Genomic DNA, 17,060 nt, shown 5'->3' on the forward strand with positions numbered 1-17,060 from the left:
TGGGGTGAGCAAGGCCTAGAGCACATGGTTTGCAGGCCAAGCCTGAAGCGACTGAGTACGGAAGCCTCGTGGGTGGTCTGATTTTCTGTGAATAGCTTCTTCTATCTTTTGGGGCTCAGGGAGCCGGGCGTCGTTGCTGACTTGTATTGCGGCTTGACGCCGTGGCGTCGTGACACCGCCTGGGGCAGTGGACGCCGATCGCTCGGTAAGCTGCTGTGTGCGGCGAGCGATAGGGCCACCTCACAGAGTGGATGTCTCCTCGCGGCTGCCTCTTCTGCGCCTAGGCTAGGTGCTGGGTGGATGCCGGTTGTTGTCGAGCGACTCATTAGGCCTAAGACTCTGCGCAGCCACCTGTCGCACGTGGCACAACTAGGTGGATCGTGGCATTAAGGTGTTGCGCTCTGCTTCTCTCACTTTTTTTTTATCTTGCGATGCTTGAGTTAGGAAAAGAGATTTTTGTTTTATTTTGATGGGCGTCTAGACCGCCGCCGATGTATTAGCTGGCCGTACTGACCAACGCACCACGTGGCCCGAAAGCCCGAAGCTCCCTTCCCTAGGCCCTGCTCTATTGTTTCTTTCGAGTTTTTTTTTTTTGCATTCAGCGGAAGGGATGTCACCCACGGCCGGCTGTTTTCTGCACATCATCAGCGTCACTGGCCAGGAATGGGGTCGTGAGGTCGGGCGATGGAGACGCCTCGGACCTGCGCAACTGCCTGCAGTCCGGCGCCCTCGTGAGTGCTGGCCGCAACTAGAAGACGTGTCGGCGCTAGCGACGGTTCGTTGCCCCAACGGCAACGTTGATGTTCTGGGGCCGGTACTGAGGTGAAGTCGAGTCAAACATTGCAGCAGTGTCGACCGGCGGTGGTGTCGTGGCGCAAGAACATTATGGACATGTAATGTCATTTTTTTTGTTAAAGCTTGTGTAGCCTATCTTTGTTTCCAAGATATGGTTTGATTTAAGGTTGAGAGAATGTGGGGGTGCTGACACCCCCTTGTAAAGTTGTTTGCGTCGCATGGCACACGTGTCTCGCACAGAAGCCGTATTTCGGAGGTGACAACCGCCGGACGATAGATGGTTTTGTGTTCGCGTTGAGTACCACTGTTGGTAGAATGGTAGTGCCGGCGGTGACCCCTGGCGGAAGGCAGGCCTTGGTGGCGGGTGAGAGTTGAGTCTCTTCTACGCGTGGCGGTTGCCACGAACGGTTGTCTCTAGCGTGGGTCCTCGGCGCAGCCACCGCGGACCTGCGCATCGGGGGCCCTCGTGGTAAGTCAAGCGTTGACGACGACGCCTTGGGTGTTTTGTGTGTTTGCTATATTTTGGAGTGTATGGAAGTTGTGTGTGAAGATGTCTTAGCATGTTGATAACGACTGATTTATCATTCGACGGACGATATCATTGTTGTAAATTAAATAAATATATTACTGTTGTGTTGGTTTGTACTGACCGTGCTTGCTGTGTCCGTTCACTTCAAGAGCATGGCGAAGCGTTTGCCTCATAGAGACCCCACACTTCGATCATTAATGGTGGGATGCCATCTGGGCTAATGCTAGTTCTTATATTAAGGTCGTGGTTGTCCTGGCTACTGTACAGATCTTCGTAAAACTCTTTCGCTAATTTAACTATCCTATCCATATTGGTAGTTATTTTGCCTTCTTTGTCCCTTAGTGCATACATCCAAGTTTTGCCTATCCGAAGCTTTTTCTCGCTTGCTTTGATGCCTTCTCCGTTCTTCAGAGCGTGTTCAATTCTCTTCATGGTATACCTTCTTACATTGGATACCTTATGGTTTTTAATCAACTTCGAAAGCTCTACCAACTCTATTTTGTCTGTTGTACTTGAGGCTTTCATGCTTTGACGCTTCTTGATGAGGTTCTTCGTCTCCTGGAACAGCTTGCCAGTGTCTTGTTTAACTATCATACCTCCAACTTCCATTGTACACTCCGTAATGGTACTCATCAGATTATCATTTATTATGTCAACGCAAAGGCTGGTTTCCTCGATAAGAGCCGATTATATGTTCTGAAGCGAGACTCATAATTCCTGTACTTTCATTCTCTCCATGTTATACCTTCTTACATTGGATACCTTATGGTTTTTAATCCTTTCAAAAGCTCTACCAACTCTATTTTGTCTGTTGTACTTGAGGCTTTCATGCTTCGACGCTTCTTGATAAGGTTCTTCGTCTCCTGGGACAGCTTGCCAGTGTCTTGTCTATCGTACCTCCAACTTCCATTGCCCACTCCGTAATGATACTCATCAGATTATCATTTATTGTGTCAACGCTAAGGCTGGTTTCCTCGATAAGAGCTGAATATATGTTCTGAAGCGAGACTCAGACTTCCTGTAGTTCCCCTCTCAGTGCTAGCTCATTGATTGGCTTTTTGCGGATCAGTTTCTGTTGTTCCTTCTTCAAGTCTAGTCGAATTCGAGACCGTACCATTCTATGGTCACTGCATCATACCTTGCCAAGCACTTCTACATCCTGCATGATGCCTGGATGTGCACTCAGTATAAAATCTATTTTGTTCTTATTTTCGCCATCAGGGCTACTCCATGTCCGCTTATGATTCTCTCACTTTCAGTAGAAGGTATTCGAAATTCGTAAATTATTGCGTTCTGCGAATTCTACTAATATCTCCCTTCTGGCATTTCTAGTGCCGATAACATAATTTTCTACTGCCTGGCCTCCAGCCTGCTTTTTTCCCTACCTTTGCATTGAAGTTGCCTATTAGCGTAGTATATTGTGGTTTTACCTTACTCATTGCCGATTCCACGTCTTCATAGAAGCTTTCAACTGAAGCGTCATCATGGCTGGATGTAGGCGCGTAAGCCTGTACCACCTTCATCTTGTATCTCTTATTCAGTTTAATTACGATACCTACCACCCTTTCATTAATACTATAGTATTCCTCTATGTTGCCAGCTATGTTTCTGTGAATTAAAAACCCCACTCCCAGTTCTCTTCAGTCAGCCAAGCCCAGATAGCAAAAGACGTGCCCATCCTGTAGCACTGTATAGGCCTCATTTGTCCTCTTAACCTCACTGAGCCCTATTACATCCTATTTAATACCCTCTAGCTCCTTGAATAGCTCAGCTAGACTTGCTTCACTAGATAAGGTTCTAGCATTAAACGTTGCCAAGTTCAGGTTCCAATGGTGGCCTGTCCGGATCCAGAGATTCTTAGCACCCTCTGCTGCGTTGCAGATCTGACCACCGCCATGGTCAGTTGCTTCGAAGCCGCTGGGGACTGAGGGACGTGAGTTAATTGAAGTATGCATTTAAAAGGTAGTGGTCAGGTACTGCATCAGGGAATCCAATCCTTCTCTGGTGAGGGAGTGGTGAGGGAGTCTGTCTCTGCTTCACTCTAACCAACCCACAAATAAAAAATGATTGGTTGAATAGTCTTAGAGGGCAACTTTAAGCCATTCCACGTGAACAATGTCTCATCCACTATAGTCCACATATTCACTCCTTCGAAGCATACAATTCATTCAAGTTGTCATTGAGGACATATTATTTTCCATCAAAATTGTCATTTATTGATGTTCTCATGACACTATTATCGGCTGGTATTTTGTAAATGCGAAGGCATTTTGTAATCAGGCTATGTCAGGCATTCGGCCAAGTCAGCGCACTGGCAGGTGTTACCGTATATACTCGTGTAAGGGCCGCACTTTTTTTTCGAAAATTTTGCTAGGTGCGGCCCTTACACGAATCAGGCCGATTTAGTACAGGCAGTACAGGCCAAAGGTCTGTACTGTTTATGCAACAGTAGCAGAGTGCAAGAGTCACAAATGACATGCCAGAAATGTTTTTATTCGGATTCCATTTCGCTGTCCTCGTTCTCGGAGGAGCTCGCCTCGGCGTCCGCGTCTTCCCAGAGACGGTCATCTTCGGTGCCGTTCATGGAGTTCGAAATTCCCGTTACCTTGAAGCTTTTAGCAACTACTTCTACTGACATGGCACGCCACGCATTCAAAATCCATTCACACACCTGTTGGAGCGACGCCCGCTTCAGCCGTCCTGTAGGGGTCTTCTCGTGGACGCCTCCAGCCATCCATTCAGAGTAACATCGGCGAAATTCCACTTTGAATGGTCTGTTGACGCATACGTCGAGCGGCTGCAGCACACTCGTCAGGCCACCGGGAATGACGGCCAAGTCCGTACGAGTTGCGGCAACTCGGTTCTTGACGCGGTCGGTCAAGTGGCCCCTAAAGCTGTCCAAAACAAGGAGGGCTTTCCGTTGTAACAGCCCTCCAGGTCTGTTTGCCCAGACGGTCTTAATCCAGTCAACGACCAGTTCCTCGGACATCCAGCCCTTCTCTTGCGCACGTACGACGATTCCCTGAGGGAACTTCTCTTTTGGGAGAGTCTTCCTTTTAAATACGACGTACGGCGGAAGCCTCCTGCCGTCTGCCGTGATGCACAACATCACAGTGCACCTTTGGCGTTCTGCACCAGTCGTGCGCACAGACACACTTTTCGCACCTTTTAAATCCACTGTGGTGCTTTCCGGTGCATCGAACCACACAGGTGTCTGGTCCGCATTCCCAATTTGGGACAGGTCGTATTCATGCTCCCTCCTGAGAGCATTCACGAAGCGATGAAACTTAATGACGTGGTCTTCGTACTCGCGCGGCAGTTTTTGGCAAATCGTCGTTCGGCGCCGAATAGAAAGCTGGTTACGGTTCATAAACCGCGTAGCCCAGCCCCGACTTGCCTTGAATTGTGCCGGGGGTATTTCCATGTGGCGAGCGATGCTGAGGGCTTTGACGCGTATCATGTCAGTCGATACGGCGTAGCCGTCCCTTCGTGTGTCGACGACGTAGTTGACGAGCTCGCTTTCGAGTTGCGGGTACTTGCACTTTTTCCCGCGAAACGCCTTTCGGCTCCTGTTAGTAGCGGCGAGGGCATCTTTCTGATTCATCCAGTAACGCACGCGCTTCTCATCGACGTCGTACTTTCGTCCAGCTTCCCGCTTCCCGTGCTCCTCGGCATAGTCAATCACTTGCAGCTTAAATGCTGCAGTGAATGATCTCAGATGCCGGCCCATCGTCCGTCACGTGCGCTGGCTTCTGCAGGGTTCACTACAACCAACAAAGTGACACCGACGACACCGATCTGAAGTCGCGCTGCCAACGTATCGACACGATGCTAGGAACGATGCCAACAAAGAGGCCGCACAAGGCAAATATGGCGGCGCGCTGTCAACAGCGTGGTCGGCGCGTCGGCGGAAGTAGAATAAAAGCGGAAAAGCGTGCAGCGCCATCTGGCTGTAAATGAACTAACTACACTTTTCTGGCGGGACATTTTGAACTTTTGTTTTTTTTTTTTTCGAAATATCCGCTTTCAAAGTTGGGGTGCGGCCCTTACACGAGGGCGGCCCTTACACGAGTATATACGGTATCTCTCCGCTTTCACTCCCTTTCTCTCCCATAGCAACAGCTGCGGGCGGGCGCACTTAACCTCACCCCTAGCAACCGAAGCAGATGGTGCGAGCAGAGTAACGCGGAGTGAGTGGAGAGGAGGAGCACACTCTGGTGTGAGGGCACTCACATCGTGGGAGCTCAGCAGAGCTCCCACGATGTGCTTCACCGCTCCTTCTCTCGCCGTACGCTCTCTCTCGCTCCACTCTCTTGTTCGCTCGCTCGTACGTACATATAAATGGAGTGAAGCGTGCGCCTAACTCTCGACCATTTGCTGGCTGATGATTGCGTAAATAAATGGCTACGGTACAAATCCTTGTCTCGTCATAAATTTATGCCATTAAAATTACCACGCCATGTACTCTTGGTGCAAGAGTGCATTTTCATTTCCTCACGATTCCTTCGGAGAGATGGGGGCAATATTTATGATAACGTTATCCTTGGCCCTTATTCAGTGATGTTTTAATGATGTTATCCTCAGTCATAGTTCATAGCTAACAAGCCAAGCACTTCCCAAGAAATGTTACGATAATGTGGTCAGCCCAGGCAGAAAAATGCTACAAGAACTATGTCATAACCACTCACAGAAACAGCAAACTTAAGCCAGTAAAAAGGGGTAAAAATTGTCAAGGCAAGTTAAGCTTAAGAGCGACAAACTTGCATTGTTCATGATTAAATGCAGTTCCAGTCACACACCATTCAGAGACTTCGATGTGTGGCTTGAAGTTGTCCATTATTTCAGGAAGGACACCCTCATTCACAAGATTGATGATTTGCTCCTTCGTACATGGACCATACGAAGTTGAAAAACATCCCTGTTTATCTGTAAAAAAACAACATAGGTTTTTCAGTGCACACCTTGTTTCAAGTATATAAATGTACATCTTCACAAATGTGCAAACGCGCTGTTGCATTGTTAGCCTATCCCCTATTCACAAAATATACCTCTATATCAGGCAGGTTATATCTTATTATCAGCCCGTATATCTTGCATGGACATACTTACTCGTACTCTCTCCTTTTAGTCGTCTTTAGCTGCATACCACGGAAGACAGAAACGACCTTCCCTGCCATCATTGCCATCACCAAACCACATGCCTTTACTAATGCTGCAATGCTCACTGCTCTTCCTGACTGGTCCACATTGCCCGGTCACTTCCTGTTAAGTCATTTGCACCTAGTGGCGCACATGTGTTTCACAAATAGGCCTCATTTAGGGTTAACGACCATCAAGCGGTAGGTGGCACAGTGCTCACATGGGTTCACCATAATCATAGTTATGGTTAGCGCAGTAGCACCAGCAGTGACGCCCGGCGACAAGACTGCGTAGTGACATATTACACATGAGCAGGTATTTTTCGCGTGTGGAGACTTGCATGAATGGTCATCTCCTGCGGGGGTCCACGAGATATGATGACTGCAAGTCGTGTTTCATGGAGGCGAGTAGAGCTGGCGATGCCACCTTCATGTTGTGCTTATTATTGTTATGTTGAGTGTCTTGAAATATTGTACAAGGATGTTTTAGCATGTCACTAGTGACATGTTTGATTTGGTTCGCAATATCCTCATTTGTAAAAGTAGTTGAATAAATGTACACAATGTTTGGTTTGCCCGACCGTGTCGCCTGTCACTGTGTATTTTGAGAGCGGTGCCCTGATTTCAGGACCTCACCACGTGTCATCAATTCTGTATAACCACCCCTTATGCAATAGCCCCAGAGCGGAGTCTTCAAAATAATAAAATGAGATGTGAAGTGTTGACATGGCAGAATGAGCACTAAAATTAATTGGCAATAAGTAGTGCACAAAGCATTGTGAACTGCTAAAATACAATGCAGCAAATATATTCTGAGCATGCTCACTCAATCCATATTAACACTTGACACAAAGAATGTAGCCATAGCATACCAGTTGTGCAGACAAACTAAGCTTTGCAACACACGACGTAGATTCTGTGGGGTCTTGAAATGATGGCCGCTTTTGCCCGACCGTGTCTGCTGTGTCTGTGTATTTTGACAGCAATGCTATATTTTCAGGACCACACATGTATATGTTTATTTACCTGCTTTTGTATCAACAAGCTTGCTAGCCAAATTAAATACATCATTAGTGATATGCTGAACAACCTTACACTATATGCCAATAGAACACACAACATAATTAACACAAGCTACTGTGATGTTGCTGACGTTTGACTCGCCACAAGGTATCTCTCATTGACCCACCACTGGATACGTACGTCGCCACACGCCGCTAACCCCAAAGAGAATCTCCCTGCTGTTTCCTGTGTGCCCACCAAACCTCACCGCTGGTTGGCACTGCTGGTGCTACAGTGCAAACCCTGCCAGTCTTCATATCTTGGGCAGGTGTGCACATGAAGGCTCCTTATAACCCACAAGAGAACAGCGCCACTTCTCACTAGGTGGCTCTTAAACCTAACTGCGGCTAATCCATGAGACAGGCACATATGTGTGCCATGAGGCATAAACTACTTTACAGGAAGTGATAGCATCCTCGCAATGCACACAACGAAAACTGTAGAGTCAAATAAGGTAGCCATGCTTCATTTACTGGCTGCTATATTGCACGATCTATAGGTCTATGTTGTCAAGAATGAACTTGCACCTGGAAGCATGTCTAGTTGCCCCCTTGTTCCTGTGCTATTTATTTTGTGTATGGGCATCAAGTGCAAAGAGACCTGTAGCAACAATCTGTAGCTAGACCATGAGTATATTGCCATTCCACTATGAGGGAGGACTTGTAGCTGACTGTCCCATCCTTTATACGTTTACCTGACGAAATATTGGCAACTCGCTGCCCTATATCTTCCTGAAGGCTTGAAGGAAGAGTAAAGTCGGCAATCAAGCCGCTAGGCAATCAAGTCGGCATTAAGCTGCCCACCCGAAGCACCAAAGCCAACAAAAAACCACAGATTTTTCAGAAAAAAAAATGTTGGTAGCTTGCACTAGTTACTTTTTACTTTATAGAACAGGTTCTGAAGCAGTCATAACTGTTGCAGCTATTGGTATTTTAAGAGCAGATACTCCGGTTGGAGTCCATAGCATCGTAGAAGCATCTCGTGTAAATAATGTTAATCATAAGATATATTTCAAAAACAATAATTAATGTAAATTTCAAGAGGTAAATAATCTTTAAAATGGCTGGATGTCAGAAATGTGCTGTGAAATGAGCTGTGTAACTAAAATACTAGTGTTTGTAGAAGATCAAATCAAACCGGTAAAGCTGAGCTTCACATTTTACAAGTAACCACAGCCCCTCCATAAGTGTCGCTGAATAAGCAGTAGATGATCGGTATGAGATAAAATTAATTCTGCTCATTTCACATTTCCCCAAACTAACCTGCAAGTGTAACTAAAAAAAAAACTACCAAATGAGCTACATGCTTAATATGCCAGTTTTTGTCGCACAAATGAGATCAGAGCCGGTAATAATGCACACTAGTAGCATACTCTGATAGTATACAGATTCTTTTGAGTTTATTTAGGATGAATGAGCTGGTTCAACATTAAAACTTTGTCATTCTCATTCTCTCAGTGCCATTTTGGAGCACGTTTGGAGCAATTACTATAAAAAAATTACTGTTTGGAGCAGCATGGAGCAGCACTTCCATCACTGCTAGTGGTGCAACAGGGCTGGACAAACAGAACTTGTGATTGACCCACAATATGAGCAAGGTAGTAATTAGCAAGATGTAAGTTAACATGGTGCTAATAATAAAATATTATTTAGAGATTGTAGCTAAAGTATTGATTACCATATTTCTAATTAAGACAGTCTTTATTAGCAAGATGAGTCTTCCTCTGCTTCTGTCAGTTTCTCGTTTCTCTTTCTGCTCTGTGCTTTTCTTTTTTCATCAAGAGGCACACCTTTTGAAGAAACACCTACATTGCACATTCGTCATGTCAACATGAATGGTCGTGCTGACCTTATTATCTGCCAAATCAGTACATAAGTAGTATAAATATATTGCCAAAAATAAACTGTGTTCATTTGCAGTCAAAAGGACGAAGAGTGCACCCGCTAATTGAGTTGCTGCGTTTCATGCGCTAGCGGCAACTACACATGGCAGGCTGTACAGTATGAACTTTATTTAATGACCACCTTTTAGGGTGACACCGCGGGCCGTTTAGTTTTCTCAAAATTTATCCTGGTTTGGGGTTTGAACTCATGGCTAATACCTTTCTTGATTGATATGTGGGGTTTAACGTCCCAAAACCACTATATGATTATGAGAGACGCCGTAGTGGAGGGCTCCCGATATTTAGACCACCTGGGGTTCTTTAACGTGCACCCAAATCTGAGCACACGGGCCTACAACATTTCCGCCTCCATCGGAAATGCAGCCGCCGCAGCCGGGATTCGAACCCGCGCCCTGCGGGCCAGCAGCCGAGTACCTTAGTCACTAGACCACCGCGGCGGGGCGCTAATACCTTTCTGGTGGACACTCCACGAATCCAACTAATCAGGAAGCTAGAAATTGACAGTGTAACGGTGAATTAACCCTTTACTGATGACTGTCGCGAACTGGCGACACACTGAAAAACTTTGAGCAAGCATGTCACGAAATGTATGCCACCTTTAATGGCAGCCGTCAAATCTTCACGGGGAACGTAGCTTTCAGCATGAAAAATCTAGCATCGTCTCATATGGGGTATTCTATGCCAGAACCAATTGTTTTGACGTTGATGGCAGAGAGCACAAAGCATGTGCAACAATTCTCACTTGTTCATTCTTTCTCACTTGCAAAACATAAGTTCTCTTATATAATTTTGATTACAGAAAAAAACACACATAGAGAAGACAGCATTCTCAAATAGAAAACATTTATTGATCATGAAGATGAAACAAAGCAGTTGGTTCCTGATGCAAATAACTTGAGAAACATACAGCCTCTAGTTCTGTTGTGTGTGTTTTTCTGTGTGTGTTGCGTGTGTGTGTTCTGCTGTATGTTTCTCAAGTTATTTGCATCAGGAACCAACTGCTTTGTTTCATCTTCATGATCAATAAATGTTTTCTATTTGAGAAAGCTGTCTTCACTGTTTCGTTCAGCCAACATTCGAGGTAGGTTATTATTTTTTTTTTCCAAGCTTCGAACTTTAGGAAGTCTGCTTAGAATCGGGGTCGGCCTAGATTTGAGTCAATACGGTACGCGGTACCGGTAGTCAAGGTGCTCCAAGAGAGCTTCAGTCGTCATACAGCCCTCGTACACGAACACATTAACGATTTGCTTGCCATCGCTACTGTTGATCGTTCCTCAAATCTATCCCAGCTGCAGAAACTATACGAAGAAGTATGCTTCCACACTAGCTGCCTGGATAGCCTCAGATTTCAAGCATGGGAGTACGCGGTCACTGTGTGCTCATGCGACCACTCCCCAATGACATCGCTATTCTCTACTGGCAATGCAAAAAGGACGAGAGCAATAAAGCTACTCCAAGGTCACGTCAAGATCAGGTGCATGACGTGATGCAGTTTCTGCAGATACAGATCGAGAGGAGAGCTCCTGTTCGAGAGGCCTGTGAAAATTCAGCCCCACGGGACATGAGCGAAGTCATCCTCATTTTCAACCATCGATACGGTTGGCATTAGCGCTGACCAAAGAATCTGCAATGAACAGCTATGCTTGCTGCGTACTACGCTGCTACCGTGACCACACTATAAAGGGCTGCCAGACCACTATGACAGCAGACGATATTCGGTAGTAGATCCCATGAAAGTGCTGCGATGCCACATGACTCAAGTGCACGCACTGCAGGAAGCATCATCTTACTGTACTTAGCAAAATATGCAAACAGGAAAACCACGTGAACACAGACAACAGTGACACAATGAAAATTGAAAGCATACGAATGAACACCAGCGCTCCCGCAAGCAGTTCTATCACAATCCCCTCATGCAAACGGCCACAGTATGGTCGTCGGCAAGGCACAATTCCATGCTGGTTCGTATGCTGCTTGACACTGACAGCCAAAGGACATTAGACACTGCTGATGACATCCCCTTTGTTCCTTTAGTGTGAACACCATGGCCAAGACACTTCATAAATAACTGACCCAACAGAGACGTAGAGATTCAACCCGATAGGTATCACCAACCCTCCAGAAGCTGCCAGCGCTTAGGACCAAAAATCATTGAGTATGTTAAGACAGTATGTGCACAAGGATGCCGGTATAAATGTGGTTCCACTTATGATAAAGTGCCAGGGTCGATTGGCTAGCACCAACTGAAGTGTCGCAGAAAATCGACTCAAACGCGAACTTCAGAGCTTGGGAGGACAACAGAAGTTGTTGGACGCACATGACAGCGAAATTTGAGAGTATTTCACAGAAGGTTACACCGAATGTGTTGACACCTTCGAAACCAGGAGCAACCGTTTACTACTTTTCGAGCCACGCTGTAGTTTGTTCAGAGGCTATCACTACAAAGATCCGTGTAGTGTTTGACACTTCTTCCCACAAACGCGAGTCATCCCTCAAAGACAACTTGGACAAGGAAGTCAAACTTGGTGCTGAGCTCTTGCAACTCCTGGCCCAAGTATTATGACAGCAGACGTCTGGAAGGTTTTCCTGCAAATATCCATCTCACAAGAAAACCGTGATGCCCTCCGCTTTTTATGAGTCAACCGAATCAATTACAATGAGGGGATACCACCTTCCATCGTCGAATGGCGCGTAACTCGTGTGCCCTTTAGAGTGTCATCAAGCCTACTCATTCTGGCTGCTACTTTGCAGCATCACATCAAAAAGTGGAGGAAAACGGAGCTAGTAATACCTACACGCCTAAAGAATATTGTTACGAGAAGGAGACTGATTCAGAAGAATACGTTCTACATAGATGACCTTGTCATAGGCGCTTCCAGTGACAAAGAGGCTCTCGAACTCTGCCGTAACTTATTGACTAAGTGGTGCTCCAATTCAACCCTTCTTTCAAGCTTTTACTGCAATGCTAAGCATTTGTGCTACTTTTTCGACATTCAGGATTACACTCACAGAATCTAGTGGCACTGCATCGTTGAGTGTGGTGGGAAGGCATTCGGAAACACATCATTCACAGTTCGAAGGAAGCACTCAAGCGTTACCTCTGACACAGCAGCTTGCATTACAATGAGCTGCTCCCTGTACTAGTGGAAGTCGAAGCAGCAATCAACTGTCACATACTTAGAGGATGCACTCTTGGCAAGCACTCTCAAATCATGACTGGTACATTGCCACTATCCCTGAAGAGGAAGGTGTATAACAGCTGCATCTTGCCAGTACTTACCTACGAAGCAGATGCCTGAGGACTTACAAAGAAGGTTCAGCTTAAATTGAGGATGACGTAGCGAGCAATAGAGAGAAAAACGATAGGTGTAACCTTAAGAGACAAGAAGAGAGCAGAGTGGATCAGGGAACAAACCGGGGTTAAGGCTATCATGGTTGCAACCAAGAAGAAATGGACACGAGCCGGGCACATAGCATGTAGGCAGGATAACTGCTGGTCATTAAGAGTAACTGATTGGATTTCCAGAAAAGCCAAATGCACGAAGGGAAGACCGAAAGTTGGGTGGGCAGATGAGATTAAAAAGTTTGCGGGTATAAAGTGGCAGCAGCAAACACAGGACCAAGTTGACAGGCGGAACATGGGAGAGGCCTTTGTCCTGCAGTGGACATAGGCTGATGATGATGTTGACTAAGAGGATGATATCACTTAACGAAGAAACACTTTGAAACCACCCCATTTTTTAGTTGGCAAGCATCTTGTCACTCAGCCCACAGATCGAAAAAATCTTGCTCTCGATGCCACTGAGGCCAACCTTTGAAGAAGAGCACAGCATCAGGAACATTTACTTGAGAATCTGCGGAAACGGTGGAAAAAGGAATATCTTTTGTTCCTGCACACTGCACACCACAGCTTGCCTATGCTGTCATCTGACGTAAAGCCCTACGATCTCATTCTGATAGAAAATTTAAATACATTACCTCTTACATGGAAGACGGGTCATGTCATTAAAGCATTTCCGGGAAAAGATGATACTGTAAAGCTGTCATACGCTCACCAAGTCCAATGTCCTGTGCAGTGACTCTACCTCGTGGAGGCGCAGTGATGCAACACGGCAGCGGGAGTGTGATAAAAACTGAAGAGCACGATGCAGAGCAGAGGGCGAGCATAGGACGCCGCCCGAAGTAGCTGTGTTCAATTATGAAACCATGACTGAATACATGTCAGTCTGTGTTCCACAGTTATAGCATAGGGACAAAGACCATTGACATTCCTATTTATACAACAGTAGACAATTAATCAAGACCAATGATAATGTTTTGAATGAAGGTCTTGGTTACACAGTGTTAGCTATTGATTCACGAAAGCAAACTGAATAGGTGGTTTCAGTCCTTTAAAGTCCAAGGGAGCATGTTTTAGTGTCACAAAGGTTGATGCCCACTTTACTACTACAGTCACAGTGTGCACAAGTAAAAGTGGGTCTAAAAGTAGTTTGTGACAGAGCTGTGACATACGGCAGTAAGTTTTAATGAAGCAAACATAGCAACAGCACTTTTTCTAGTGCCATGTACTTTTTGACAGTCACCAAACAATGTTTACAATGCAAGTATTGCTTACCTAAAGGCAAGGGGTCAGCACCCTTCGGTGTTTCCTCATATTTCCATCCATCGCCACCATTTTCTATTACTCGCCATGAGGTAAATGCACCTAATAAAAAGTAGAAAAGAAAACAATGTAGAGCAGTCAGCATTAATATGAGAAAAAAAGAAAATAAAGCTCAAATCTGTCACAGTTATATGCGGAGAAATGGGTGGTTGGCTTAGGGCAGCGGCATCAAACAAACAGACAAACAGCCCGTAGACAGCATGCGACCCACAAACCTCTTGGTAGTGGCCCGCCATGGCCAGATGCTATGTTGATAGTCGCTAGGACAATCGCCATCTTCCCAAGTATCTATGAACAACTGCTCTCTTCGCTGAAGGAGAACAAGTTCAGTCAAGGGTGAACAGCTGCGATCTACCACGAGCATTGTCTACATGCAAAAAGTTCATGTGGCCATTTCTTCCCCTGTTGCAGCTAAGCATTACCAAGCATCAATAAAATGTATTTAAAACTTAAGCAGTGATATGCGTCTGAAGAAATCAAGTTTTATGAGTTTGCGAAATGATACCCGCATTGTTTTCTCCTTCATAAAGAACAATAATGCTTTACTTGGATAAAACAGATAGGCGTGATTAGACTCAAGTATTCTTTCTTTTTTTGTGAGCCACCCCATGCCATCACCATGTGCTAAAACATAACCACGGAATAAAAACTAACTATCTGTCAGAATCAGTGTGTTTCCAGATGTAAGTAGTTCCGGAGGTCGGTATTGATGTATGTCTTGAATTATGATGTCAAATACCCTTCAGGAATCACCCATATATGACACATAAAACAGGCCTTAATACGAATGGCAGCATTAGCCAACATCGTGTTCTTGCTTCTGCTCAGGGGAAGAGATAGAAATTCTTGAACAAGGGGTGTCACTGGAGCAACATGTTTTGACAAGTTCGCTAGCCAAAATATTGGTGAGACCCCCTGTCAAAGGGTATACCATTTCTTTAATTAACCATCTTAGCTAAAGTATGCTGTAGCATCATCATCATTGCCATTATTCATCATCATTTCATAGCCACCGTGCCACGCCTCTCGCACAGCTCATGCATAGCCCAAACTGCGTGAGAATGGAACAAGTTCACAAGCCTGGCTTGTCGAATGCTGGCAGCCGCCACCGCTCCGCTTCAGACTATGAATAAAGTGACATCTCAGCGCCACCACACTCCACAACGGCTACATTGCCACACGCCTGGGAGCCTGGACCTGACATTCTTTCGCCCATTATTTGACACCCAATCACGGAGCTTCTTTTGTCGATAATCTCCAATGAAGGTGACCTTCCATCGGCCTCGACAGTTCGTGCATCTTGCCAGCAGGCATGACCATCTACCTCGATTTTTCCCACAGCTGAAGTTCCTGCCCGTGACATGCTACGGCCAAACTACCGGGATGCTGCTACAACGACCGAGGACCAGGTGGCAGCTATGTCCATGGCGGAACAGCCCGCACCTTCTATAGCAACCATACTAGTGGACAACCACATGACTGTCTTGACGAGCACAGGTACGCCATCCAACGCTCCAGCAGAGTCCATGCTTTCTGGGTTTCATAGCCATTGCCCGGAGCCTTTGACACCGAATGGAAACCACCAGACGCGTGTACGCAACGCAGGCTCGCTGATAACAAAAGCGACGGCGACGACGCCTATTCCTCCACTACGTCTACCACCCGAAACACGGTGTCAACAAAATCAACGCGCTCAGCGTAAAACAGAGCGGCCCCTTTTGAGCTGTCCTGCTATGCAGCATTCATGGTCCTCACAATGACAGAAGCACCTACTAAGTCTGCCCAATGCAATGGCCAACCATTTGCCCTGCACATGACTACCCGAACTGCACGTGGCGCCGTTATTCAGGCACGACGTTTTCGCATCTATCGACGCGACCACTGCTGCCGGCACGCCCGCAAGAACAAAACGCTGACATTGGTGTTCTATCGATGATGACATCCGCACGAGCACAACCGGCCGACTTCTCCTTGTCGGCAGCGTGGTCGGCATCCTATGCGCTGTCGAAGACCCCGCCACTGCCGTTACACTTCAGTGTTTGGTCACCATGGGCGTGCTTTGATGCATCACACCGTTTCAGCCACATCGCAGGTGCGGCTTCTTCAGCGCCTCTCCATGGCCACACTTCTGGGCACCTTTGTCAGCCGCGTCTGCTCGAGCCGCCGGTAGCGCTCTCGAATGCTCCCACCGCGTCTGTAGTAATCTGTAGCGTCACCATCATCACCATAATTCATCATCATTTCATAGCCACTGCGCCCCGCCTCTCGCGCAGCTCATGCATAGCTCGAGCTGTGCAAGAACAGAACTAGTTCACGTGCCTGGCTTGTCGGACGCAGGCAGCCGCCGCTGCACCGCTTCAGACTACGAACAAAGTGGCGAGATCGGCACAGCGATGTCGGCCACCTTCACGACGTCGTCTCACGTCTCTCCTTTCCGCCGCTACATATACAAATCAGCAAGGACATATGTCACAAAGGAGACCGGTGACATGAAGTGTGATGGCACACGTGATTACCTCAACAGCGAAGTAGGATGTCATTTCTTTATTCCTTATTTTTTTCCAAACTTAATCGAAGATAGGACACCTGTGCTGCTGTGGTGTAAAGTTTAAACTTGTGTCTATGTCACAAACAAGTTAATTAAAATGTGAAAACAGTCCCACCTGTGTGCGTACATTTGCATGTATGTAAGCAAATTCTCACTGAAAAAGGCACTTGTCACCCGTGTAAATTATGTGATTCATTTGATTTGCATGCACCACTATGCACCAGTTCACATAGGAAAACAAAATGTTGAAACATTATGCAGCTCTAATTTAGCGGTGTCGGCACAAAAAAAATGGGGAAGTGGTAATGCTGTGCATGCCTTTCATTCAAAGGGAGAGAGAGAAAATACTTTATTAAAAATAGATCAATCACGTCAGGCACTGCCCTTCAGCCAGAATCCCTCAAGACACGGCCGGCAGCTAG

General features: G+C 46.2%; 1 protein-coding gene across 2 annotated transcripts in view; it reads right to left on the bottom strand.

Annotated features, from left to right (window-relative positions):
* LOC119178411 (F-box only protein 6) overlaps window positions 1-17,060 on the bottom strand; it is a 62,144-nt gene that overhangs the window by 24,462 nt on the left and 20,622 nt on the right. For both annotated transcript variants that reach the window (XM_075882294.1, XM_037429613.2), the window contains exons 2-3: window positions 14,043-14,132; window positions 6,124-6,250 (exon numbers count right to left, since the gene is read on the bottom strand). In XM_075882294.1, coding sequence (XP_075738409.1) covers window positions 6,124-6,250; window positions 14,043-14,132 — 217 coding nt within the window. The remainder of the gene's footprint in view (window positions 1-6,123; window positions 6,251-14,042; window positions 14,133-17,060) is intronic.

Source organism: Rhipicephalus microplus, chromosome 2 (assembly GCF_043290135.1).
Source record: "Rhipicephalus microplus isolate Deutch F79 chromosome 2, USDA_Rmic, whole genome shotgun sequence".
NCBI classification, from domain to species: Eukaryota; Metazoa; Arthropoda; class Arachnida; order Ixodida; family Ixodidae; genus Rhipicephalus; species Rhipicephalus microplus.